This window comes from Schistocerca piceifrons, chromosome 5, assembly GCF_021461385.2.
Source record: "Schistocerca piceifrons isolate TAMUIC-IGC-003096 chromosome 5, iqSchPice1.1, whole genome shotgun sequence".
In the NCBI taxonomy this organism is placed as follows: domain Eukaryota; kingdom Metazoa; phylum Arthropoda; class Insecta; order Orthoptera; family Acrididae; genus Schistocerca; species Schistocerca piceifrons.
Window position 1 is genome coordinate 487,270,958 of NC_060142.1, and position 27,413 is coordinate 487,298,370.

General features: G+C 38.7%; 1 protein-coding gene across 1 annotated transcript in view; it reads left to right on the forward strand.

Annotated features, from left to right (window-relative positions):
* LOC124799096 (neural-cadherin-like) overlaps nucleotides 1–27,413 on the forward strand; it is a 242,938-nt gene that overhangs the window by 38,353 nt on the left and 177,172 nt on the right. Inside the window, exons 12-14 of the mRNA XM_047262635.1 lie at nucleotides 5,480–5,785; nucleotides 6,392–6,665; nucleotides 14,892–15,100. Of these exons, the coding sequence (XP_047118591.1) occupies nucleotides 5,480–5,785; nucleotides 6,392–6,665; nucleotides 14,892–15,100 (789 nt within the window). The remainder of the gene's footprint in view (nucleotides 1–5,479; nucleotides 5,786–6,391; nucleotides 6,666–14,891; nucleotides 15,101–27,413) is intronic.

A 27,413-nucleotide genomic window follows, 5' to 3' on the forward strand; every position in this document is an offset into this window, starting at 1 on the left:
CCTACTCCTAATGATCCAACTCCTCAAGACACCATCCAAATTGAACCCTGCCTGGAACAGTTCCATCCTCCGTCACAGCGAGACCCACCTCCTCTTCCTCAAAATCACCCTCTCCAAACCTTCCAGGAATTTCTGACTTCCAGCCTTGCATCTCAATCCTTCTTAAAAAACCTTAATCCTACACCCAACATCACCACTGCTGAAGCCCAGGCTATCCGTGATCTGAAGGCTGACCGATCCATTGTCATTCTTCCGGCGTTCAAGGGTTCCACGACCATGGTACTTGATCGTCGGGAGTATGTGGCTGAGGGACTGCATCAGCTTTCAGACAACACCACATACAAAGTTTGCCAAGGTAAGCCCATTCCCGATGTCCAGGCGGAGCTTCAAGGAATCCTCAGAACCTTAGGCCCCCTGCAAAATCTTTCACCTGACTCCATCAACCTCCTGACCCCACCGACACCCCGCACCCCTACCTTCTACCTTCTTCCTAAAATCCACAAACCCAATCATCCCGGCCGCCCCATTGTAGCTGGTTACCAAGCCCCCACAGGACGTATCTCTGCCTACGTAGATCAACACCTTCAACCCATTATGTGCAGTCTCCCATCCTTCATCAAAGACACCAACCACTTCCTTGAACGCCTGGAATCCTTACCCAATCTGTTACCCCAGGAAACCATCCTTGTAACCATTGATGCCACGTCCTTATACACAAATATTCCGCACGTCCAGGGCTTCGCTGCGATGGAGCATTTCCTTTCACGCCGATCACCTGCCACCCTACCTAAAACCTCTTTCCTCATTACCTTAGCCAGCTTCATCCTGACCCACAACTTCTTCACTTTTGAAGGCCAGACATACCAACAATTAAAAGGGAACAGCCATGGGTACCAGGATGGCCCCCTCGTACGCCACCCTATTCATGGGTCGCTTAGAGGAAGCCTTCTTGGTTACCCAAGTCTGCCAAACCAAAGTTTGGTACAGATTTATTGATGACATCTTCATGATCTGGACTCACAGTGAAGAAGAACTCCAGAATTTCCTCTCCAACCTCAACTCCTTTGGTTCCATCAGATTCACCTGGTCCTACTCCAAATCCCATGCCACTTTCCTTGATGTTGACCTCCACCTGTCCAATGGCCAACTTCACACGTCCGTCCACATCAAACCCACCAACAAGCAACAGTACCTCCATTATGACAGCTGCCACCCATTCCACATCAAACGGTCCCTTCCCTACAGCCTAGGTCTTCGTGGCAAACGAATCTGCTCCAGTCCGGAATCCCTGAATCATTACACCAACAACCTAAAAACAGCTTTCGCATCCCGCAACTACCCTCCCGACCTGGTACAGAAGCAAATAACCTGAGCCACTTCCCCGTCCCCTCAAACCCAGAATCCCCCACAGAAGAACATCAAAAGTGCCCCACTTGTGACAGGATACTTTCCGGGACTGGACCAGACTCTGAATGTGGCTCTCCAGCAGGGATACGACTTCCTCAAATCCTGCCCTGAAATGAGATCCATCCTTCATGAAATCCTCCCCACTCCGCCAAGAGTGTCTTTCCGCCGTCCACCTAACCTTCGTAACCTGTTAGTTCATCCCTATGAAATCCCCAAACCACCTTCCCTACCCTCTGGCTCCTATCCTTGTAACAGCCCCCGATGCAAAACCTGTCCCATGCACCCTCCCACCACCACCTACTCCAGTCCTGTAACCCGGAAGGTGTACACGATCAAAGGCAGAGCCACGTGTGAAAGCACCCACGTGATTTACCAACTGACCTGCCTACACTGTGATGCATTCTACGTGGGAATGACCAGCAACAAACTGTCCATTCGCATGAATGGACACAGGCAGACAGTTTTTGTTGGTAATGAGGATCACCCTGTGGCTAAACATGCCTTGGTGCACAGCCAGCACATCTTGGCACAGTGTTACACCGTCCGGGTTATCTGGATACTTCCCACCAACACCAACCTATCCGAACTCCAGAGATGGGAACTTGCCCTTCAGTATATCCTCTCTTCTCGTCATCTGCCAGGCCTCAATCTCCGCTAATTTCAAGTTGCCGCCACTCATACCTCACCTGTCTTTCAACAACTTCTTTGCCTCTACACTTCTGCCTCGACTGACATCTCTGCCCAAACTCTTTTTCTTTAAATATGTCTGCTTGTGTCTGTATGTGTGGATGGATATGTGCGTGTGTGCGAGTGTATACCTGTCCTTTTTCCCCCCTAAGGTAAGTCTTTCCGCTCCCGGGATTGGAATGACTCCTTACCCTCTCCCTTAAAACCCACTTCCTTTCGTCTTCCCCTCTCCTTCCCTCTTTCCTGATGAGGCAACAGTTTGTTGCGAAAGCTTGAATTTTGTGTGTATGTTTGTGTTTGTTTGTGTGTCTATCGACCTGCCAGCGCTTTCGTTCGGTAAGTCACTAGTTCGTATACACATACATGTACATATAATAGAGGGAAACATTCCACGTGGGAAAAATATATCTAAAAAGAAAGATGATGAAACTTACCAAACAAAAGCGCTGGCAGGTCGATAGACACACAAACAAACACAAACATACACACAAAATTCTAGCTTTCGCAACCAATGGTTGCCTCGTCAGGAAAGAGGGAAGGAGAAGGAAAGACAAAAGGATATGGGTTTTAAGGGAGAGGGTAAGGAGTCATTCCAATCCCGGGAGCGGAAAGACTTACCTTAGGGGGAAAAAAGGACAGGTATACACTCGCACACACACACATATCCATCCACACATACACAGACACAAGCAGACATTTGTAAAGGCAAAGAGTTTGGGCAGAGATGTCAGTCGGGGCAGATGTACAGAGGCAAAGATGAAGTTGAAAGACAGGTGAGGTATGAGCGGCGGCAAATTGAAATTAGAAATTAGCGGAGATTGAGGCCTGGCGGATAGCGAGAAGAAAGGATATGCTGAAGGGCAAGTTCCCATCTCCGGAGTTCTGACAGGTTGGTGTTAGTGGGAAGTATCCAGATAACCCGGACGGTGTAACACTGTGCCAAGATGTGCTGGCCGTGCACCAAGGCATGTTTAGCCACAGGGTGATCCTCATTACCAACAAACACTGTCTGCCTGTGTCCATTCATGCGAATGGACAGTTTGTTGCTGGTCATTCCCACATAGAACGCTTCACAGTGTAGGCAGGTCAGTTGGTAAATCACGTGGGTGCTTTCACACGTGGCTCTGCCTTTGATCGTGTACACCTTCCGGGTTACAGGACTGGAATAGGTGGTCGTGGGAGGGTGCATGGGACAGGTTTTACACCGGGGGCGGTTACAGGGGTAGGAGCCAGAGGGTAGGGAAGGTGGTTTGGGGATTTCATAGGGATGAACTAAGAGGTTGCGAAGGTTAGGTGGACGGCGGAAAGACACTCTTGGTGGAGTGGGGAGGATTTCATGAAGGATGGATCTCATTTCTTGTATGTTTGTTTGTTTCTGCGCCATAGCCCTGTTAACTCTTTTTATATGAATGTCATTGCACTTTATTATGTTGTAAGTATGTAGATCCGAGTTGGATTGGAAATTGTTAATATTTCGTTTTACATTAATTACGCTTTTCTGTATGTAGAGGCATGGTAGGGGTAGAATATTCAGCTGTTTAAATAATTGCTTTGAAGGAGTTAGCCTTGAACTGTTGGTAATTATTCTAACAGCTCGTTTTTGTAGAGTGAAGATGGTTTTGAGATATTTCTTACTATGACCCCAGAAGATGAGGCCATAGGTAATAGCAGAATGTATATAAGCAAAGTAAACAGCTCTGCTACATTCCCTACTACATGCAAAGCTAATAACGCGTAAAGCAAAGCAAGCAGAGCTTAACTTATGCGAGAGATACAGGATATGGGATTTCCAGTCTAAATTTTCATCTATATGTACACCTAAGAATTTTGTGGTAGCAACTCTCACAATTTCTTTATTTTGTATTCTGAGATCTAGATCAGAGTGTGACTTTGCTTTCCTGTAATGGATATAATTAGTTTTAAAGATATTTATGGTTAATTTGTTCACTTCAAACCAATTTTGCAAATATTCTATAACTCTGGTTGCAGATGTTGGCAATACCCGGTTTATGTCAGTTACTACAATGTTTGTGTCATCCGCAAACAGGGTTATATGAGTACCATTTACAGGAATCTTGATATCATTTATGTAAAGAAGAAATAGGAGAGGTCCTAGAACACTCCCCTGTGGTACTCCTATTGGCACAGTCTGAATATCCTATCTGTAAACAATACTTTGGTTTTTACTGTTTGTTGTTGCAATTTCTACTACCTGTTTCCTATTATGGAGATATGACTGAAACCACTTTTTAGCTACTCCTCGTACACCGACATATTCTAATTTGTCTAGCAGGATATCATGTTGGACAGTATCGAATGCTTTTGAGAGGTCCAAATTTATTCCTATTGTACTGTGTTTTCTAGTTAGAGACAACTATTAGATTTACTCCTGGTATATAATACTTTTTTTTTACAAATAACTTATTCAATAATGTAATGCCACACTGTCCACTCATATCTCACTGTCAGTCACTGCACACACTATACACACATCGTTTCATAACACTTCACTGACTACACACACACACACACAAACACACACACACACACACACACACACACACACACACACACTGGTGATCTCTGAGCAATTTTATGTACCACAACTTCCCATTTGCTATCCTGAAAAACTGCGTCAGCATCCCTCTACAACGAGTGAGATGTTGATCTCAGAAAGAGGAAGAGGTGTTAGTATTGTGCAATGCATAGCTTGGGGTAAGTTTTTTTCTAGAAAAGGAAAAAACATAGTGTGAAGGTGTTATGTGGAATGTTGGATGTTTTCTAATCATTATTATTATTATTTATTTGTATAACTATTTTTTTGCCAGGCCTGTACTGTTTTATCTAAGTAATGCTTCAATGTATAAAATGTATTGCATAATAGGTACTTTTTAGCTGCCTTTTTAAATAAGTGTATTTTTGCAATTTTTTTTATCTCTTTTGGTAATTTATTGTACAGTTTTATTCCTTGGTAGAAAATGATGTTTTGAGTTTTATGTTTATTTTTTCTTGGCAAATGTAAATTGAGTCTAGCTCTTGTTCCATGGTCATGGACAGAACTGTTTGTGCAGTAATTACCAATGTTATTTTTGATGTGTACAACTGACTGGTAAATGTATTCACACAGTGCAGTTAAAATCCCCAGTGTTTTGAACAGACCTTTACAATGAGCTCGACTAGCATTTTTGGTTATGATTCTTATGGCTCTTTTCTGGAGTTTGAAAACTGTGTTCATGTTTTGTGCATTTGTTCCCCAAAAAAGAATGCCATAGCTCAGAATTGAGTGTACAAATGAATAGTATGTAACTAAAAGTTTCTTAGTGTAGAGATTATGAAATTTGAGACTTTACTGGTATCAGAAAATGATTCCCATTATGATTTTCAGGGTGAAGATAATGACAATGATAAATACCATGTGGCCTACTCATGGGTTGTTGTCAGGTTAAGGGATATTAATGACAATAAACCTCAATTTGAACGTCCCAATATTGAAGTTTCAGTGTATGAAAATGCTGAACTGGGAAAAAGTTTAGAAACCTTCAAGGCAACAGACCCAGACCAAGGAGGAAAGAGCAAAGTGAAATATGCAATAGACCGCACTTCAGATCGTAAACGACAGTTTGCCATCAGTCAAGATGGTATTGTGTCAATTCAGAGGAATCTTGACAGAGAAGAAACACCACGACATCAAGTAAGTCTCTGATGCTGTTTTTTCTGTTATTGTTCAGTTAAGACTTACAACTGTACAGTTGTTATTGATGAGTTTCTACTGATATTGAAAAAAAGTTTAGAAATAAATTTGTACATAAACAAAAAGCAACTTCAGCAACGATTAGATTTCTTTCAGAGCAAAATAGCATTCATGTAACACTCAAATTGCAACACTTCTATGCAATACATCAGTATTTTGAAATCTATAACAATGTATCAAATCTGTTATAAGCAAATAGCTTATTATACTCTTGCAAATAAAAGCATCAGCAAAAGATGCATTTATGAAACTATGACTGTAACCTACTCTTGGTTACTTTTCCTGTTCACAAATCCTACTAAATAAAAAAAAAAACAGACTCAGAAAAAACAAAAGTAGTAATTTTTTGACTTATATTAGTTTGTCACTATCACCATATTGGAATCAGCCAGCCATTTACTTTTTATTATGTGTGTCAGAAAAGAAGTGATTCACATTGCATCCCATTGTGTGTGTCTGATTTTCATATTTTGTATTTACATGGTTGTCATGAGATCACTCCAGCTTTCATTCTCATTATCATTTAAATCCTTTTTCTCCTCACAGGTTAAAGTTCTTGCAATTGATGATGGCGTTCCCCCGAAGACAGCAACAGCTACGTTAACTGTAATTGTTCAGGACATAAATGATAATGCCCCTACATTCCTGAGAGATTACAGACCTGTACTTCCTGAACATGTTCCTCCCAGAAAAGTTGTAGAAATACTGGCAACTGATGACGATGACAGGTCAAAGAGTAATGGGCCTCCTTTTACATTCCGGATGGACCCCAATGCAGATGATGTTATACGAGCATCCTTCAAAGTTGAACATGATCAGAGTAAGTTGTACAGCACTTTGCACATCAGATAATAATAATTATTCTTAATATCAATAGCCTACTGAAAAACATTTGCTGTCACATTTTATATTTCTGTTTCGTTACAATAAGGGTGATAGCATTTTTTTATCTACTGGGAGATATCTACATCTGCACTCTGTAAGCCACCTTATTGTGTGGGGTGGAAGGTACTTTTGTTACAGCTTTCTTTTTCTTCTTCCCTCTTCAATTGATAAATGGTGCAGGGAAGAACAACTGTTGTTATACTTTCATATAATCTCTAATTGATCTTATTTTCACATCATGACCATTTTGTGAGACATGTGGGAGGGATTAATATGTTGCTTGACTCTTCTCAGTGTGTACTCTCTCAGGATTTCAACAGTAAACCTATCCACAATTCACAAAGCCTTTCCTGTAATGTCTACCATTGGAGTTTGCTGAGTATCTCTGTAATGCATGTGCCAATACTAAATAATCCCTTCATGAAATGTGCCACTCTTGGTTGGATCTTCTCCATCTCTTGTATGATCCAAGATTGGGTAGTACATTTCTCTCACTGTAACCAGTTTTATTGCAATAGCCCCCAAAACATTGTGAAAGCATGAAATGTGAGAAAAATTTTGATACAAAATAATAAAACTGGTTATCCCAACAAGTTTTGGAGTATAAAAAATTAATATTCAACAGTTCTTCATTACATGATATACTTCATTTTGACTTCCTTGGCACCACCACTTCATTCAAATGAAGTCAAGAACAAAGTTCTTTTATCAAAAATTTTAAAAAACAATTTCAAAGTCTAATCTTTTACCTGTTCTGTCAGTCTCAAATTATTACCAAATATCATATAACATATAAGGGATAAGCAAAAGGATGGTACAGATTACAGTGATTTTATCATATTAGCATTACAGTGGAAATTGTATTTCATTAGAATGTCTGTTTACCAATATTTATAAATCTGTCTTTAAAAGACGAATTATCGTTGATTGGTAATGCCCTATGATTGAAAGAAAGCATCTTAGTCAATATAGAGTTATTTGAAGCACTTCAGAAAAAAATATAGCAAAATACTTTAGATCACAGGACAGAATTAATGGACTTAGTTGGGGACTTATCCTTTTTCTCACATCACCAGTGAAATGTCTTTGTAACAACATTTTATAATGTCTTACTTCTTAATTTATCTTCTGTTCAGAACACTGCACCCATGGCTTTTACATTAATGCATTCATTCATTTTCATGTCACATAACAGATTCTACAATAACATATAAAAAATTACTTTTCAAGGCTTTCAAATTATGTCACTGGACAACTAGCTTATTCTACATGTTTTCTTGAAAACTGAGTTATTTTGTTTCTTATGTAAAAGATATTGGCCATAAATTATGCCAAAGATATCAACAGTACTGAAATCTGCTTTAAAGTTCTATTCATTAACTATTGTCACTGTTGTATTTAAAATTCTTCTTTCACATCTACATAAAGTACACTGATTCAGTGTGACAATATGAAATGTCAACATTTCATTGGATGACAAATAATTCTAAGACAGCAAAAGAGAATGGTCATTTTTCAGCTTTCAGTCTTTTCTTTCCACATAAATATCATGATCAAAATTAATATGGAAATGAGTTCACAAGGTGTTAATACTTTATAGTGAGCAACAAAATATGTAGTACATGTAAGTTATTTCCTACCAGTACTAACTCTTTCTCATGCCAATGCTATGGAATCATACAGTTCTAAATAAAATTCAGACATTTTAAACAAATCAAACCCCTGGTGAAACTTTCATAAACATCACTTATATAATCAAAGACTAATGACTCATACAACTTTTTCTAACTTCCTTATAGTCATTTCTCAGAATTTTCTACAGCATACCATCATAAACAAAAGTCCAATGCATTACAAAACAGAGCACTAATAAGTCCCTAATATTTTATTTCACAATACAATAAACCTTCATCTCTGCCAGCAATTCATCTCCATGTAAACCTCATCAACACGCAAAATATGTCACAAAATCTCATAATACCATCAATATGCCTCAAAGAGAAAAATTGCTCTGCAATGTAATTTTAATCATTAACTTCACATAGGTCTGAAAAACAACATTCTCCATTATGCCTTGCACTCACAAAGACACCACAATAATAAGTGAACTGACATAGCTTATAAACTTTTTACTTTTCATTTTCCATGAAAATTTTTTTCACTAAAGCACCAGATGTTTTGGTATTGCTAACACTGGCTGACTATAGTAATATTTTCTTGGTGTGACTCATTTATGAAAACAATTAAAATTTCTTTCTTTTAAATGCAAATAAACACATTTGAAATTACTGTCATGTCGGGGAATTTATGTTCAGTTAATTCCATTGTACTGAGACAGTAGAAGGCAAATACATAGTATAATGTAATTATAAAAAGATGAATAGGTAAGTAAAAAACAAACTTTGCGGCATGGAAATTCATATTGATGAAGCAATATTCACAAGTGAAAACAATCAGCCACATAGTCAATTTTGACAAAGTAGGCAATTTTCCACATCACAAGTAGATTAGATTAGATTTACTTTCATTCAAATAAAATTTTTTTCATATTTATTAGGTAATAAACTTACATTAGAACTACTACAATACTTATTTACAATGAACACATTACTGCACTGAAATGGTGCAGAAGTTAGATTGTACTTTGTGTATATAATTCTTTTCTTAAAATAGTTGGTAATTACATTTATATTTTATGTAATAGCTCAATTGCTCAATTACATTATTATTCTATATGGTTCTGTACTTTCATATTTGTAAAGCTCAGCTAAACTTTTACTTTCTCTCTTGTCTTAGATTCCTCCATTAACTACTTTCTCCATCTACAGATACTTAGCAATAATATTTTACTTGATTTCCTGAATGTAAATCACTACCAAACATAATACAAAGTCTCTAGTCCATTGCTTCCACAACATAGTTCTCCACAATACATCAACACAGTCATCATTATTATAATTATCCTCATCATAAAAACATAAGACATTTCCACTGGTGTGGCCGAGCAGTTCTAGGCGCTTCAGTATGGAGCCGCGTGACTGCTACGGTTGCAGGTTTGAATCCTGCTTTGGGCATGGATGTGTGTGATGTCCTTAGATTAGTTATGTTTAAGTAGTTCTAAGTTCTAGGGGACTGATGACCTCAGATGTTAGGTCTCATAGTGCTCAGAGCCATTTGAACCATCTGAACATTTTCATTAATTTTCACTTCTCACAAGATATTCTCATCTTACAATTCACCGCCAAACATCATCAGTAACAATAAACTCACTGTGCAGAAACATCATGATAGTAACATAGCATTCATTTCCTCATTAGCATGTTCCTGATTCCAACTCTATCATTATGACATTCAATGTATTGTATACCATAAAGAAAATTATACGGAAATGAATAAATGCTCAGGAATTGATTGAGACTTGCACTTCATGAAAGAACATAATAAAATACAAACCATCACTTATTCACAACCGGTAGAAAAGTAACACACCACAAGCAAAAGTAATAGCTTACCACATCTAAGTTGTTTGCACAAAAATGTATGAAAAAGTATAACTAAATAATTAATGATGTGAATATAGTAGAGGGAAACATTCCACGTGGGAAAAATATATCTAAAAACAAAGATGATGTGACTTACCAAACAAAAGCGCTGGCAAGTCGATAGACACACAAACAAACACAAACATACACACAAAATTCAAACTTTCACAACCAACGGTTGCTTCATCAGGAAAGAGGGAAGGAGAGGGAAAGACAAAAGGATGTGGGTTTTAAGGGAGAGGGTAAGGAGTCATTCCAATCCTGGGAGCGAAAAGACTTACCTTAGGGGGAAAAAAGGGCAGGTATACACTCCCACACACACACATATCCCTCCGCACATACACAGACACAAGCAGACATTTGTAAAGGCAAAAACTTTACAAATGTCTGCTTTACAAATGTCTGCTTGTGTCTGTGTATGTGCGGATGGATATGTGTGTGTGTGGGAGTGTATACCCGTCCTTTTTTCCCCCTAAGGTAAGTCTTTCCACTCCCGGGATTGGAATGACTCCTTACTCTCTCCCTTAAAGCCCACACCCTTTCGTCTTTCCCTCTCCTTTCCTCTTTCCTGATGAAGCAACTGTTGGTTGCGAAAGCTTGAATTTTGTGTGTATGTTTGTGTGTCTATCAACCTGCCAGCGCTTTTGTTTGGTAAGTCACATCATCTTTGTTTTTAGATAAATAATTATTTAAAATCATAAAAAACATTTTGTTTCTACAACATTCATTTTTTTTTTTTTTTTTTTGCATTGTGGAACAATTACATATAACTTCTTTCTTTTCTTCCTCTCTTTGCTGCGACTATGTTGCTTCCTACACTTAAATTTTTTCCGCTTATTCTATTATGTTCCTTCCAATGATAATTTTTATGATTGTGATTACTATGTTCCTTCTTGTTGTGATTCTTTCTGTTCCAGATGTGATTACTGACTCTTTCAAAATGTGTGTGTCTGTTGTAGCTGTATTTCCCTGTTTTCTCCAACCTTGACCAAAATCGACCTAAAAATCCTTTCTCAAATTCTGCATAGGTTATGTCATCATTAGTAGCCCAGCTTAATGCTTGACCTTTCTGAAACTTCTTGACAGACTTGATTTTCTTAGTATCAGTCATATTAGACACAAAACTATCTCTGCAATACTGCAGAAAATCTACAGGATGTGAGCTACCTTCACCTGAAAGGTTTTTCACTGGAGTGTTGCAAAACATGGTGCCAACATTGGTATTAAGATTTTGATTATCATATCATTAGACAATTCTTCAACTTTTTTTATATAAAACAGAAACACTACTTTCTAGGTTTCTAGTTTTGTTGCTATTTAATTTTTCATTTTCTGTGAATTTGCTATTACTGTTTTCACCTGTCAACAAAACTGCTTCCAACAAGTGCCAGTTTGGTGCCAACATTAGTTTCCAAAGTCAAAATTTGACTACATTTTTGTCCACAATACGCATTTCCTGATGCAAATTTTCGAAAGCAATTTTGTTTTTCTCTCTCTCTCTCCATTAATCTTATCTTTGACATTTTTAACTTCATTATTGAATTTGAGTTCAATTACTTTGATTTTGGACTCCACAGATTCTACTCAAACATCTAATCTATCAATTTATTGATTAATATCATTTATTTGAGTTGTAGTTTTACTGACACAATAAATGGGCCTATTGAATGACCAATTTCTGTGAATTGATTGTTATTATCATTTAATTGAGCTGTATTTTTACTGACACAATCAAAAAATGTTCCCGTTGACTGACTGAGTTTTATGAACTGGTCATTACTCATTTTTATTAACTGATCCTTATTTTCATTGCCCATTTTTATTAACTGATCTTTATTATCATTGTTCATTTCCCTTAACAATGACAGCATGTCATTATTATCATCTCGTTGTAATTCATTCATTAGTTTTTCCTGTTTTACAAGTCTATCAATAATGTTTTCCTGTGCTTGTTTCACTACACTACTTAAGTCTCCCATGTCTATATTATTCCCTATTGATTCAAACTATTTAATGACTGTCAATGTTAATACTTATACAATGAAACTCTTCACCAAAAAATAAAAAAATAAAGAAAATATTTCCAGTACATTGTTGTTGAATGTCGACATTCTTAATTGTTCGTCTCACTTTTTATTTTTTTCTATCCTTTTCTTCTTCTTGTTTGCAAGCTCGTTTTTTGCTGTTATTATTGCTGTTTTGTAACTGTGATTCATATCTGGCTGATTGTTCACATACAAATTTCACAACATCTTTTAATCTGCAAGAAGAAAAATAGATGAACACAATATTCACATTTCACTTTCAGAAAATCCTGCACAATGCCACCATGTTCTGACTGTCCCCACCCTCTTGTTGCCCAATTTTGAACTTAGTGATATTTGGAGTAAGTTACTAATTTAGGCAGCTGGTCACATTTTCACAGCACTTGCCACACTCAGATAGCAACACACTGCACTGAGTGAAAGGGACAGTCGAATTTTAATAACCAATTCTGTTAATAATAAAAATACTCATATTTTTTTATGCTCTTCTTTGCTGTAAGTTGATGGCTTGTTGTTCTCTTCCTTTCCTTGTTCATCTTTCTGTAATTGTCTAGTGGATTTTCTGCAGAATAACTCATATATTTTCAGTCATTTCACTTCACAATACAAATCAATAAAACACACATAACTCGTTCTCCATCTTTGCCCTTCCAACTTGTACAACCAATTGTTCAAATAACAAAGATTTTTAACTAACAACATGTACCAAAGAAATTAAGTCATACACTGAAGAGCCAAAGAAACTGGTACACCTGCCTAATTTCATGAAGGGGCCCCACGAGCATGAAGAAGCTCCGCAACAGGATGTGGCATGGAATCGACTAATGTCTGAAGTAGTGCTGCAGGGAATTGACACCATGAATCCTGCAGGGCCCTCCATATATATGTTAGAGTACAAGGGGGTGGAGACCTCTTTTTAACAGCACATTGCAAGTCATCCCAGATATGCTCAATAATGTTCATGTCTGCGGAGTATGGTGGCCACTGGAAGTGTTTAAACTCAGAAGAGGTGGGGTGTCACATTGTCCTGCTGGAATTGCCCAAGTCTGTCAGAATGCACACTGGACAGGAATGGATGCAGATGATAAGACAGGATGCTTATGTATGTGCCACCTGTCAGAGTCGTATCTAGACATATCAGGGATCCCATATCACTCCAACTGCACATGCCCCGCTCCATTACACAGCCTCCACCAGCTTGAACAGTCTGTCTGGATTCAATATGTTGACTCCATACACATACACGTCCATGTGCTTGATACAATTTGAAATGAGACTCGTCCGACCAGGCAACATGTTTCCTCTCATTATCAGCCCAATGTTGGTGTTGACAGACCCAGGCAAGGCATAAACCTTTGTTTTGTGCAGTCATCAAGGTTATACAAGTGGGCCTTCAGCTCCGACACTTGTTGATGCTGACACTTGTTGATGGCCCAGCATAGAAATCTACAGCAATTAGCAGAAGACTTGCACTCCTGTCACATCGAGCAGTTCTCTTCAGTCGTTGTTGATCGTGCTCTTGCAGGATCTTTTTCTTTCGCAGCGATGTCAGGGATTTGATGTTTTACCAGATTCCTGATATTCACAGTACACTCGTGAAATAGTCGTATGGGAAAATCCCCACTTCATCTCTACCTTGGAGATGCTGTGTCCCATCGCTCATGCACAGACTATAAAACAATGTTCGAGCTCACTTAAATCTTCTCTCTCTCTCTCTCTCTCTCTCTCTCTCTCTCTCTCTCTCTCTCTCTCTCTCTTTTTCCGCAAAACTGCTACGGTCATTAGTGCCCGACTGGCTTAAATCTTGATAACCTGCCAATGTAGCAACAGTAACTGATCTAATAACAGCTCATGCATATGTAACCAGTGGCTGAATTATTGATTGGATTTTGGTTTGGAGCCAGTGTTATGATGGGCTAATGTGAGTTATGTTAGAAGAATAATACAATTTTGAAGAGATCTCAGAGTAGTGTCTTGCATCTTCAGTTATGCGCCAAGCTCCCATGACCCAGATCATCACCTGACTGAGCTAAGTAAACTACATAGGGTTTGGTGTTCATAAATGCACCACTCTACAAGTAAATTAAGCAGTTACATTAAATATGGTGTCTTCGATACAAGCTTAAAAACGTCTCAGCTCATAAATGAATATTCTGAAAATGTGTTTATGGCAGTAGTGGGGACATTTTAATAGTGACAAAGATTAATGATCAGGTGATAGAAGTGTTTTTGTGTCCTAGAAACAGTACGGCACAAAAATTATTTGTAATGACAGAAACATAGAAATTTTAGCCCATTTGCTGCAAATATCCTTCATCCTAAATGCAGCTCTCAAAAAAAGAAAAAAATAGCATTTAAAGATTAATCAATGTAAAAATAAAATAAAATGTTTTAACTTTTGGAAGATCCTAAATTTGTAATATCAATTATGAATTTACTTTACTGGTGCATCACTAATTATAAGACTGCTGTTGATCTATGATAATATTAATCATGGTGTTCAACAACTTCAGAAGTAATTTTGAACTATGTAACTGGTAACGAATATTAACAAAATATATATTTTCTCAACAGAGGGTGCTAATGGTGATGGCATGGCAGTTGTCTCATCCCTTCGATCATTTGACCGAGAGCAACAGAAAGAATATTTGATTCCAATTGTAATAAAGGATTCTGGAAATCCTGCCATGTCAGGGACCAGCACACTAACTGTTGTCATTGGAGATGTTAATGATAACAAAATGCAACCAGGCTCCAAAGATATATTTGTATATAATTATATGGTAAGACATTCTTGTTAGAATTTAGTAGTTAGCTAATCCTATGTAGAATATACAAATGGCACGATTTCTGTAAAAATGGTGTACAGTGGTTCAGTTTACAGATTATTAAATACCAAAGCTGCTTACATTTTATAAATAGAAACACAGTAATCTTTGATAATGCTCATTTTTCTAGTGAAACACCAAGCAGGGTGGTGCAGTGGTTAGCACACTGGACTCGCATTCAGGTGGATGACAGTTCAAACCCATCTCCGGCCATCCTGATTTAGGTTTTCCGTGATTTCCCTAAATTGTTTCAGACAAATACCAGGATGGTTCCTTTAAAAGGGCAGGGCCGATTTCCTTCCCAATCCTTCCCTAATCCAAGCTTGTGCTCTGTCTCTAATGACCTCATTGTCAATGGGACATTAAACACTAATCTCCTCCTACTCCTAGTGAAACACATACTAATAACTAACTGGATTAGAAATAGCTGCTGTACTGGAGATAAAGTGCATCCGTCACCACAGCAAATGGAACAGTTTGGCATTTCACGTTATCAGAGTGCCATCAGAGCTCACATGAGTCATCAGGGTGATAGTCAAGTGCTGGATGAACAAGACGTGCAAAACTGCATTTGACTTGGACCAGATTGTGGGCAGTTGACGCATGAGGCATTTCAGTATTGTGTTTTCAAAATTTTAATAGTGTGTAGTGAGCCACACTGAGGCAAACCACTTGTCACTTCAATGCCAAACAACAACTGTTCATGAGCATCCATATCATTCAGAAACACCTCCTCACTATTTTGGTACAGAAGGGACATTTGTGCATATATTTGATCACTTACAACACCACACAGAGGTCCTTCAACAAAACAATTCACTCTTTCTTAATAGTCCAAAAATGATTTGAGAACACTTCAGCACTCCATGTACATTGTATGCACATTGAGGTGTTTGGTTCCCCCCAAAATCCCTTTTCCCATCATTTCACATTGGCAGAGTCACACAGAATACAGTTAGATGTCATGATCTTTTTTGAGCTCTGATTTTTGGGCAGTAATTAATAGATCATGAATCAGAATAGCTTCCTCAGCGCTGTCATGATAGTTTTCCATTGCCATAAGGGTAAAGTGAGTGTTACAATGGATTAGATAGTTATGTCTAATTTAAATGATAATAAGAGTACTTAAATTTAACAAAAAAGTAAATATCTTTGTCTTCCATGTTATAGATGCTACTTGATTTTAACAAAAATGTCCTCTACAGAATAGAAAGAATTTTGATTTAGGTTTAATCTTTGCTTTGCTATTTGTCAGACATTTTGTATTATCAGGCAAATGTTCAGAGACTTTTGAGTGTAATATTGGACACATTTTAAGCCATTGTTAGCTTCAGTGATAAATAATGAAGCTGTGGACATTACTATTTTTTTTCAAGTTGTGGTGGACTATTTATCTTGAATTTAAGTAGTGAATGTAAATATTGTTAAGGTGTAGCTAGAATGCTACACTTACTTAATAAAGATATAAAAAGTCACATACACAGGTACATGACAATGCACTCTGTACTTTTATTTTCAATGTTAACACTTCCTTCAAAGAGAATGTGAAAGTGAGTACTAAATTTCACATGGTTTTAATTTTCTGCACTTCGATTCTTTCGAACAGCATCTCAAGTTGGACCCTTTCCAATGACTAACCAAGCCATTGGAAAGGGCCCAACTAGAGATGCTGTTTGAAAGAATTGGAGTTTTTCTTTGAAGGAAGTGTTGACATTGAAGATAAAAATATGGTTTATTTTCATATATCTGTGTAATGTGACATTTTATAGCTTTGTAAAGCAAGTGCAGTTGAATTTGTGGATTATGTATCAGCTAAATGGTTAGTTCTGTCAATGTGTTATAATCGAAGGTCCCCATTCAAGAATCTTTCCCTGACGTAGAAGTGATGGACTTCCATGTGCTTTGATTTTCGATGATACATTGGATTTTTAGACAATTTTGCTGTACTTTCATAGTCAATGCAAAGTATAGGTGGTGTTGCTTCCAGTCAGTTCATACAGCAAACTTTTCAGCCAGAGCAGCTCCTTTGCTCCTTCACTTGCTGTTATTATTTCTGCTTCCATAGTGGTTGCTGCCACTGCCTTTTGTGACTGACTACTCCATGATACTGTCCTATGACTCAGAGTTCATTTCACTTGATTCCAGTCTTAAACCATAGGATCTTCCATGGCTGCTGCTGATTTGTTCTCTGGGAAAGCATTGTCTGGATGTAAGACCATAGCCAAATACATAAGACACCGCACAGCTTCGAGGTTCACAATAAGGAACTTTGGTTGTGATCTTCTCTTTGACATTATCTTCTTTGCACCAAACTGCAGTAGGAATGCCATTAGACTCAGCCATTCCAAATCTTTCCAGAATTTTCTTAGTATAGTCCTCATGGTTAATTGCTATCAATCCATCTTCATTTTGCTATTATCTTCATACCCAAAAAGTTATTGAAAGACCCTTTAGTTATGTGAAATTCCGACTTCAACATTTCATGAACTCTTCAGTATCTTCTTTGTTGCTACTGACAACTAAACCATCATCAACATAGATTGCAACATATAAACAGTTCTTGTTGCTCTGACAGTGGAAGAGATATGGATCAACCCCACTGTTTTTAAATCCAGCTTTCAGCATGAAGTCTATGAAACATTTGCTTCAATAATGCAGTGCCCGTTCAAGACTATACAGACTTTGCTTCAGTAAACATACACATTCAGCATCATCTTCAAAATTTTCATGTTGTTCATCTTTGAGTACACCATTGAGAAAAGCTCTTTTGATGTCAAACTGGTCTAAATGTATTTTGTCTGGATCAGCTACTGCCAACAGGATTCAAATAACATCATAACATGCAACAGAGCCAAATGTTTCTTTATAGTCAATTCCCTGTCCCTTTGCCACAAGTCGGCCCTTAAAGCAAACATTCCCATTTTCTGTAGTTTTCTTATGTAAGACTTATCAGTTCTACAAAGTCTGTGCACCACTTGAACAGTCACCTAATACCCAAGTATTATTCTCTCTCAGGGACTTCAGTTCTTCATGAATGGCCTCCAGCCACTGCATTTTACAACTAGACTGCAAATCTTCACCTTGTATCCTTGTCCCAGATGATAGGATTTTCAGCCAAGTACACATAATCTCCACCAGTCATCCATTCTGGCTTCCTCTTTTCACATCTGCTTCTTAGTTTCTCACTTAATACTTGACTTCCTCTGGAACTTGATGTCGTATCCAAATCTATTTCCTCTTCACTTAAACCTGCATCCTGTTGTCGCGGCTGACTTTTTCTGCCCCCTTTTCCTCATCAGAAATCTGATTACGTTGACTCTGTCAAACAGTTTCATTAAGAGCAACTTCAAATTCAGTGATACTGGTGTGCAGATTGCATACAACTTCAGTCTTGAGGTTTACATAGTGACTTACCACAACCTTCCTCCAAGATGGAATCCAGAGCCTAAAGTCATCTCTGTCATTCAAGTACCAAACATAATGTCCATGCACAGCCTTGTCATAAAACTTTGAATGAACATTCTTGTTTACATGCTCATAACACTCAGTTCTAAGGATCATCAGATTATTCAGATTGCCTAATGGTTGTCCATACCAGGGTTCACAAGGAGTTTTGTTTTCAATAGAGGACTTCCCAATGTTTTTGAAAAATTATTTAGCAGTATTGCAAGTTTCTCCCTTCCACAGTTGGCAGTTTACTAGGGTCCAACATAGAATGAACACACTCCACAGTGGATTGGTTTTGTCTTTCTGCAACACTATTTTGCTGTGGTGTGTATGGTGGACTGATGCAATGCCCTTTGCCTGTGTTTGCCAGCAACTCTGAGACTTTCTAGTTATCAAATTCTTTTCCCATGTCACACGTGGACATTTGATAATGTGACTGTTTGTCTTAGCTTCATTCAAGACCTGTTCCAGAATTGTGCTGACTTCACTCTCTTGCTTCAGGAAGAGAATTTCATGAAATTTGGTAAGATCATCTTTAAAACATATGCAGCAGTGATCTTTTCTGAGAGTCTCTATGTAGATCCATTTACACTAGCATGGATCTCTTCACCAGTAACCAATATTCAATTCATTCAGTTTCTGAATGACAGTTGATGAATTTTCCCCAGTGCACATCCATCGCAGAATTCCTCTTTGCACCCTTCCGCATTAATGTTCATCTGCTTCAAGATGCTTTTCATGCTTTTTCCTTTTGTGTTGATGGCTGAATGTCTCATGACAAACTTGCAGCATTTTCGGTGACATCACCAAATTCATTTGAACTGGTTATGCTGGTGTAGCAACACATGTCAAGAACAAAGAGACCATGGTTGATGTGATTAGTCATCATCATTTTTCCAGTCACTTTGTCATCAAATCCTTTTCATAGTGCTGCTTTTACAGGAACATAAAGCACATCTTTCAATTCAGAATTTTTTCTGGCATTATTCAACTGCATTTGGACCTTTCACAGTTTCCTGTCCATGAGCCAACACGCTTACACCTATTTTCCCAATTGACGTCTTTTGAGCAACAGTGAATTTAGTATAAGATACAAAATATTGTTTATTCACAGTGACTTGATTTTTGGTACCACTGTAGCAGTACCAACTGTCAACTGCAATACAGTTATTGACTGAGGCACCAAAAACATGTGGTAAAATGCGATGTTCTTTTCAGGCTGATTGATGCGTTCTGCTGTGCAGTGGTCTACCTGCCCACATTTACAAGGGAATTTTTGTTTTGAACATTCCATGTTATTTTTCAATTTTTCTCTATTATCATTTTTTATTTTGTTGAATTTTCTTCTCAGGTCCACTGTGTCCAACAAATGCACCTGGTTCACCTGTACTTTGGTCATGCAGTTCAATTGTGCATAATTTTGCAGTCAAAAGGTTTATACTTTGACTTTCAGCCTGAGTCATGTCCCACAAGTTTTTAAAATTATCATATTCTATGCCTAGCATAGATAAAATTCTACAATTTAAAATTCTTTCAGACAAAATGTTTTCATTGTGCTTCTGCAATTCAGTGTCCAAATCCACAAGAAGCTTTTGCAACCTCATGACATGAGTTCTAATGTCCTCTTTGTTGTCACATTGAACATGAAAAGATGCTTTGATCAATGTGTTCGATCATTGTGTACTGCTATGTTTGAATCATGCACATAACTTGTTCCAAATTTCACCTGTGTGCGTGCATGTCAACACAAGCTTTGTTACAGATTTTACTATACTCTGTATGGTGAGAGAAGAACTCTGACAATTGAAGTGGCTTTGTTGCACATGTTAGTGTGTCCATGACAGCAATTCAGATCATAAGTTTTTGTTCACATTACTGTGGCAGTGCCATGGTGTTGCTGTAGTGTTAGGCGATCCTTGCTTTCAGTCAGTGGTGCTGCATGCTTCGTTCAGGTTTGTGTGTGTACGTGTGCATTCCACTAATTCTGTAAGCTTCTGGCTATGTATGTGGAAAATGGTTTCCTGCAGTGCAGAGGAGAAGACATTTGGAAAAGGAGCCACACTGAAATCTCAAGCACATGAATTTATGTACAGATTGCATGTTTACTTTGAAAGGGAAAGGGACAATGGTGGGCCTTTGATACCAGTGAGTAAAATGATTGACTGCGTGACAGAAGCATTGAATATTTCTACAAAGACAGTGAAAAGAGTCACTATTTACAAAGAGACTGCCAATTCAGGTGGGAGCCGCATTATTTTGACACCTGAGAAGTCAAGGAAGAGATCATGTTGTGTGATTGAAACAGACAATTTTGACAAAAGTACTATCAGACATCATATACACTCCTGGAAATTGAAATAAGAACACCGTGAATTCATTGTCCCAGGAAGGGGAAACTTTATTGACACATTCCTGGGGTCAGATACATCACATGATCACACTGACAGAACCACAGGCACATAGACACAGGCAACAGAGCATGCACAATGTCGGCACTAGTACGGTGTATATCCACCTTTCGCAGCAATGCAGGCTGCTATTCTCCCATGGAGACGATCGTAGAGATGCTGGATGTAGTCCTGTGGAACGGCTTGCCATGCCATTTCCACCTGGCGCCTCAGTTGGACCAGCGTTCGTGCTGGACGTGCAGACCGCGTGAGATGACGCTTCATCCAGTCCCAAACATGCTCAATGGGGGACAGATCCGGAGATCTTGCTGGCCAGGGTAGTTGACTTACACCTTCTAGAGCACGTTGGGTGGCACGGGATACATGCGGACGTGCATTGTCCTGTTGGAACAGCAAGTTCCCTTGCCGGTCTAGGAATGGTAGAACGATGGGTTCGATGACGGTTTGGATGTACCGTGCACTATTCAGTGTCCCCTCGACGATCACCAGTGGTTACGGCCAGTGTAGGAGATCGCTCCCCACACCATGATGCCGGGTGTTGGCCCTGTGTGCCTCGGTCGTATGCAGTCCTGATTGTGGCGCTCACCTGCACGGCGCCAAACACGCATACGACCATCATTGGCACCAAGGCAGAAGCGACTCTCATCGCTGAAGATGACACGTCTCCATTCGTCCCTCCATTCACGCCTGTCGCGACACCACTGGAGGCGGGCTGCACGATGTTGGGGCGTGAGAGGAAGACGGCCTAACGGTGTGCGGGACCGTAGCCCAGCTTCATGGAGATGGTTGCGAATGGTCCTCGCCGATACCCCAGGAGCAACAGTGTCCCTAATTTGCTGGGAAGTGGCGGTGCGGTCCCCTACGGCACTGCGTAGGATCCTACGGTCTAGGCGTGCATCCGTGCGTCGCTGCGGTCCGGTCCCAGGTCGACGGGCACGTGCACCTTCCGCCGACCACTGGCGACAACATCGATGTACTGTGGAGACCTCACGCCCCACGTGTTGAGCAATTCGGCGGTACGACCACCCGGCCTCCCGCATGCCCACTATACGCCCTCGCTCAAAGTCCGTCAACTGCACATACGGTTCACGTCCACGCTGTCGCGGCATGCTACCAGTGTTAAAGACTGCGATGGAGCTCCGTATGCCATGGCAAACTGGCTGACACTGACGGCGGCGGTGCACAAATGCTGCGCAGCTAGCGCCATTCGACGGCCAACACCGCGGTTCCTGGTGTGTCCGCTGTGCCGTGCATGTGATCATTGCTTGTACAGCCCTCTCGCAGTGTCCGGAGCAAGTATGGTGGGTCTGACACACCGGTGTCAATGTGTTCTTTTTTCCATTTCCAGGAGTGTATATGTGTACTACAGCAGGATTAAGCACCTGACATTAAAAAAAGTTGGTGGCATCACTGTCAGACAGTGGTTTGTTCACAGGCAGAAAGACAAGTGTCTCCACAGTTTTTTTTTTTTTTTTAATGGCTTCCAGTGGAAAAAGTTCTCAGGAAGAATGGTACTAATGGAATGCTGAGACATTGTGACAGGCAGATGTCATTTCCTGCTTGAGGTGCTAACAGTGAATCCAGAGAATGTAACATGGATTGACAAAACACTGGTCAATGTGCATCATGCACAGTCCATCATATGGACAGACAACATGTGCCCAGAACTGTGAATGTGCCAACTGCTAAGGAAATGAACACAAATTCATTTGCAAACTGATTTGTTACTTGTTTGCTACCAAATGTCAGTTCTGATAGTGTTTCTGTAATGCACAAAGTGCCATAACGTTTCGTACAATTAAATAAAACACCAACAACTGCTGCAGGGAGAGATGAAATAGTCAGCTGATTGAAAGACAATAAAATAGATTATCAACAGAATATGTGAAATGCGGAATTTCTGGAGTGAGTGAAATGATACAGGCCGCTGTACCTCTGTCATTACAACACCATCAAACTAGTTTGAGCTCAAATAAAAGTAGATATCATGGAGCAAAATAAAACCAAAAAATTGGAAGAACATCATGAAACGTGTGGAAACTGATTAAAAGGATTGCTGATTCCCTTTCATATGTGTCATTCTACACTGTCCAGTCATATTAATGTGATCACCTATCAAAAGCCTGAATAACCACCTTTGAACTACAGACCACTAGGAAATGTGCACGAAGAGAGTCAGTGAGGTTCTGGAAGGTCCAACAGGTCTGTGGAGCCATGCCAATGCCAGTGATGTGGCCAGCTGTGCACGGCATACTTTAACCACAGCAGCAGCAAATGTACTCAGTCGGGGGTCCATGGAGTGAACAGCCTGATCGAGATGGTCACACAGACTGTCCACTGAGTTTTAATGTGTAGAGTTGGGTGGCCAGAAGAGTATGGTAAACTCATCCTGGTGCTCTTTGAACCACACACATACAGTGAAGGCTGTGTGACATGTTGCATTATCCTGCTGGTAGATGCCATTGTGCTAGGGATAGATGCATGCCCTAAGGATAGATGTATACTTATGTTGATCCATTGTACCTTCCAGAATGACGAGATCACCTAGGTAATGCCCCAAAAACATTCCCTAGACCACAATACTCCCTCCTATGGCCTGCACCCTTCCAATGATAGTTGCAGGGTGTTCGTTTTCAGATATTTCGGAGCATAAAACGTGATTCATTTGAAAAGGTCATATGTCTTCACTCGGTGTACTTCCAGTTCCAGTACTAGGAATCAAATTCCAGCCTTCATCATCAGTGAACAACAGTCAGCATGAATGCATGAACCAGGTGCCTGCAGCAGAGGTCTGAGCACTCAGTTGCTCAACATTTGTATGTCTGTTGCCCATACACATCTCTGTGGCTGTCTTCTATGGCCTGTGGTGCACCACAGATGCCTTGCTGCGAGTTGTTAATACTGTCATTTTGCCATGCACGGCATACTTTAACCACAGCAGCAGCCAATGTTTTAGAAAGTAACAATCATGCCCTTTTTGATGTCAGATAAATCATTCGATTTCCACATTATGACAATGACTGTGCTGTTTTCCGCATCCGCAGATACACTTTATATATCCTCCATTGCTAGTGCTGCTACCTGCCATCTTTGTGTGGTTATTGCACATTGATTTTGAACGTAGGTGGTGGTCTCATTAATGTGACTGGAGCTTGTATATAAGTGACACAAAATTGAATATGCTGGGTTTTGTTTCTTCTCAGAAACTGAGGAGGATCTGTTAACTGTTTTTGTGTTGCTGTTTTTATTTAAATTTTGTAGGCTGTTGTTTTGTGGTTAAAATTTTTGATCAGTTTTCTATCAATACAGTAGCGACTTGTTCGGCAAGCAAGTAGCTTTGGCTGACATTTGGCCTAGGAACCTGTTGTACAATTAAATAAAAAGTTTTAAACTGAGGGTCAATGGTGTAGAAAATGACATGAGAAGAAAGACTAGGGTAAGGGTAAGGAAGTGGGAAGAAGGTCACTAGAGATGTAGAAAAGGGCAATAGCATGGAGGCTTTACTGAAGGAACTGCTGCCACCTGTGTAGTGCAAGGGAGATGATATGAGAGAAGAATCCATAAGGCACAGGTAATGTGCAACATCTAAATGTTTGGGCTTGTAGTTGGCTACAATCTTTCAGTGGTCTTTCTTGTGTTTGACAGCATTTTAGTTGCATATTTCCCTTATGTATCCAGTGCACTCACTTCTACTTTGTGAGGATTTGATCCAAAAGTATGCTCAGCTGTTGACTGCTGTCATTAATAAGAATGTTGTCAATGTTGTTAATTTCCATATCTATTTATAACACTATTACAGAAGCTGTTTTTTACTTTCTGTGCAAAGTTTTATTGTCCATAATTTGACATTATTTTCTACAGTATATTGTATTATCACTTATTCTCGAGGACAGTGTAGTCAGAATTAGCTCTTGTAATCATGTTTTTTTTTTTGTTTTTTTGTTTTTTTCTGTGTAGTGGTACAGTATGCCAGATGTAATAACGTGTTTGCCAGATGTTCTGAATCTTGCAGCATATTCAATATAAATTGTCAAATTCCTCAGTAAATGTCGGAATACTGACTAACTCTATATTGCTTTATTAATTAGATTCTCTTACATGCCAATAGTCCACAGAACAGCACAAATGTGATCTTTCTGGGTTTTCCCTGGCTGTGCTCTTACAGTGTGTTATTTCTGCTTTCACTTGGAAATGTGCTGTTGGTTTTAGCAATTTATTCTGAACCCTTTTAAGTGGTGGCACAGATTTGATTGGCAATTTTCAGTATCAGACAGGCTCTTATCCAGATTATTTAGTCAAGTCAACAGCACATATTTGTACCAGGTGGTGGTGAAGATCCATGAAAGACAAATGTTAAGATGATTTTCCGTGTATGCTGAAAAGGTGGGAGTTTGCTGTCTTCCCCTATGCTCACAGTAAATTTGATGCAGTTAGGTGTATTGTTTAGGTGTTCCAAGCTTTCTCCCAGTTTTTGGAACCTATGAAGCAAGATCACTTTGCCATCTTCATATAATTTTATGACTAAGCAAAACAGTTTATCATAAAACTGCATTGATCTTGTTATAATACTGATCATTATATTAAAAATATTGACATCAAGGTACAGCTCTGATGACCCTCCCTGCTATCATTGCAAAAAACTGTTATAATGTTTGACATTGAAAAATGTCAAATTAAGTGCACTGTTTGAGCTGTGGCAACAGCAGTATCATGCATCTACTAAAAGTCTGAGAAAGAACATTGTGCAATAATCAATTATATTACTCAATTGTTTCTTCTGGCTATGTGACAAAAAAGCGACTCGCTGAAAGACATGGCTCAGTATAAGAATAATATGCATCCAGGAAGTACGATACAGGTTTTCATCTTTCAGATAAGAACACTGCCTGTTTAAATTATATCCATCTTTTTTTTTTTACATCCTTTGCTTCATATACAATATTTTTATGTTTCCACAATGGTGAAATTACAACTAATCAACATGGCTATATGCGCCAACAACAACCACATCACTGTCTCACCAAGTACATAATTCAGCTTCAATTACAACAGAGCAGAACAGATTCAAGAAAAGAAACCTTGCAGCACAGTGATCTGACAGAGTATTGATTTTTTGCGTCCAGAGAAATTTATATATGATGAAATATTTCTTTTACAAATGTTTTCAAATTATCACCCAGTATAAATTATAGAAACAACAATAATGATATTAATCAAAAGTTAAAAATTTATGTGATTTCAGAAAAATGTGTGTCATGTGATCTGGTTGCCTTAGTATATTGTGTGCTCCCAGTATTTATATGTATTGAGCACACCAATTGTTCAAGGGTATTGTATATTTCAGTTCGTGGTGAAAATAGGCCCATTGACTAGTTCCATTACAATAGCCCACCATTACAAGCATGAAAATGGGAACAAAAGCCTGACAAAAAATAATGCAACTGTTCAGTTTTGACTAGTATAAAAATAATTAATTCTCTGAAAACTATTTTCTGAAAGTAAAGCATATATAGTGATTGTAGGGGTTGTCGCCACAATTATATGTAGATAATAAAAATTTCATAAATGCCCCCTCACTTTTTTTCCCAAAGGAAACCTGAGTTACATGTTGTTATAAGACATAAGTAAACAAGTACTACAATTAACAATTTTTCTACAAAATACATAAAACATTTATATTTTGTATTGTACAGTTATTGGTCCAGATCATGTAAGTATTTACTTTGCAGACAGTGAAAAATTGAAAAACATTAAACAAACTTATATTCCTTCTCATAATACAATAATTATAACACATATTATTATAATATATGTGCAAGAAGATAGTAAAATTGACAAATTTCTCTACAAAATATTTACACTGCTAGGAAAACAAAGTAAAAATCAAAATAATTTAAACACTTTGTTATGTATTTACTACATCTGATAAATGCATGAAAATTAATTCACTCTAACTAATAAACAGCATTTCACAGTAGCATAATGCAAAACTGGAAAAATTTGTTAATTAATCAGACACAAATGCAATATTTAAATAACAAATATAATAGTCAATATAATAGAAGGAAACATTCCACGTGGGAAAAATTATATATAAAATCAAAGATGAGGTGACTTACCGAACGAAAGCGCTGGCAGGTCGATAGACACACAAACAAACACAAACATACACACAAAATTCAAGCTTTCGCAACAAACTGTTGCCTCATCAGGAAAGAGGGAAGGAGAGGGGAAGACGAAAGGAAGTAGGTTTTAAGGGAGAGGGTAAGGAGTCATTCCAATCCCGGGAGCGGAAAGACTTACCTTAGGGGGAAAAAAGGACAGGTATACACTCGCACATACGCACATATCCATCCACACATACAGACACAAGCAGACATATTTAAAGAAAAAGAGTTTGGGCAGAGATGTCA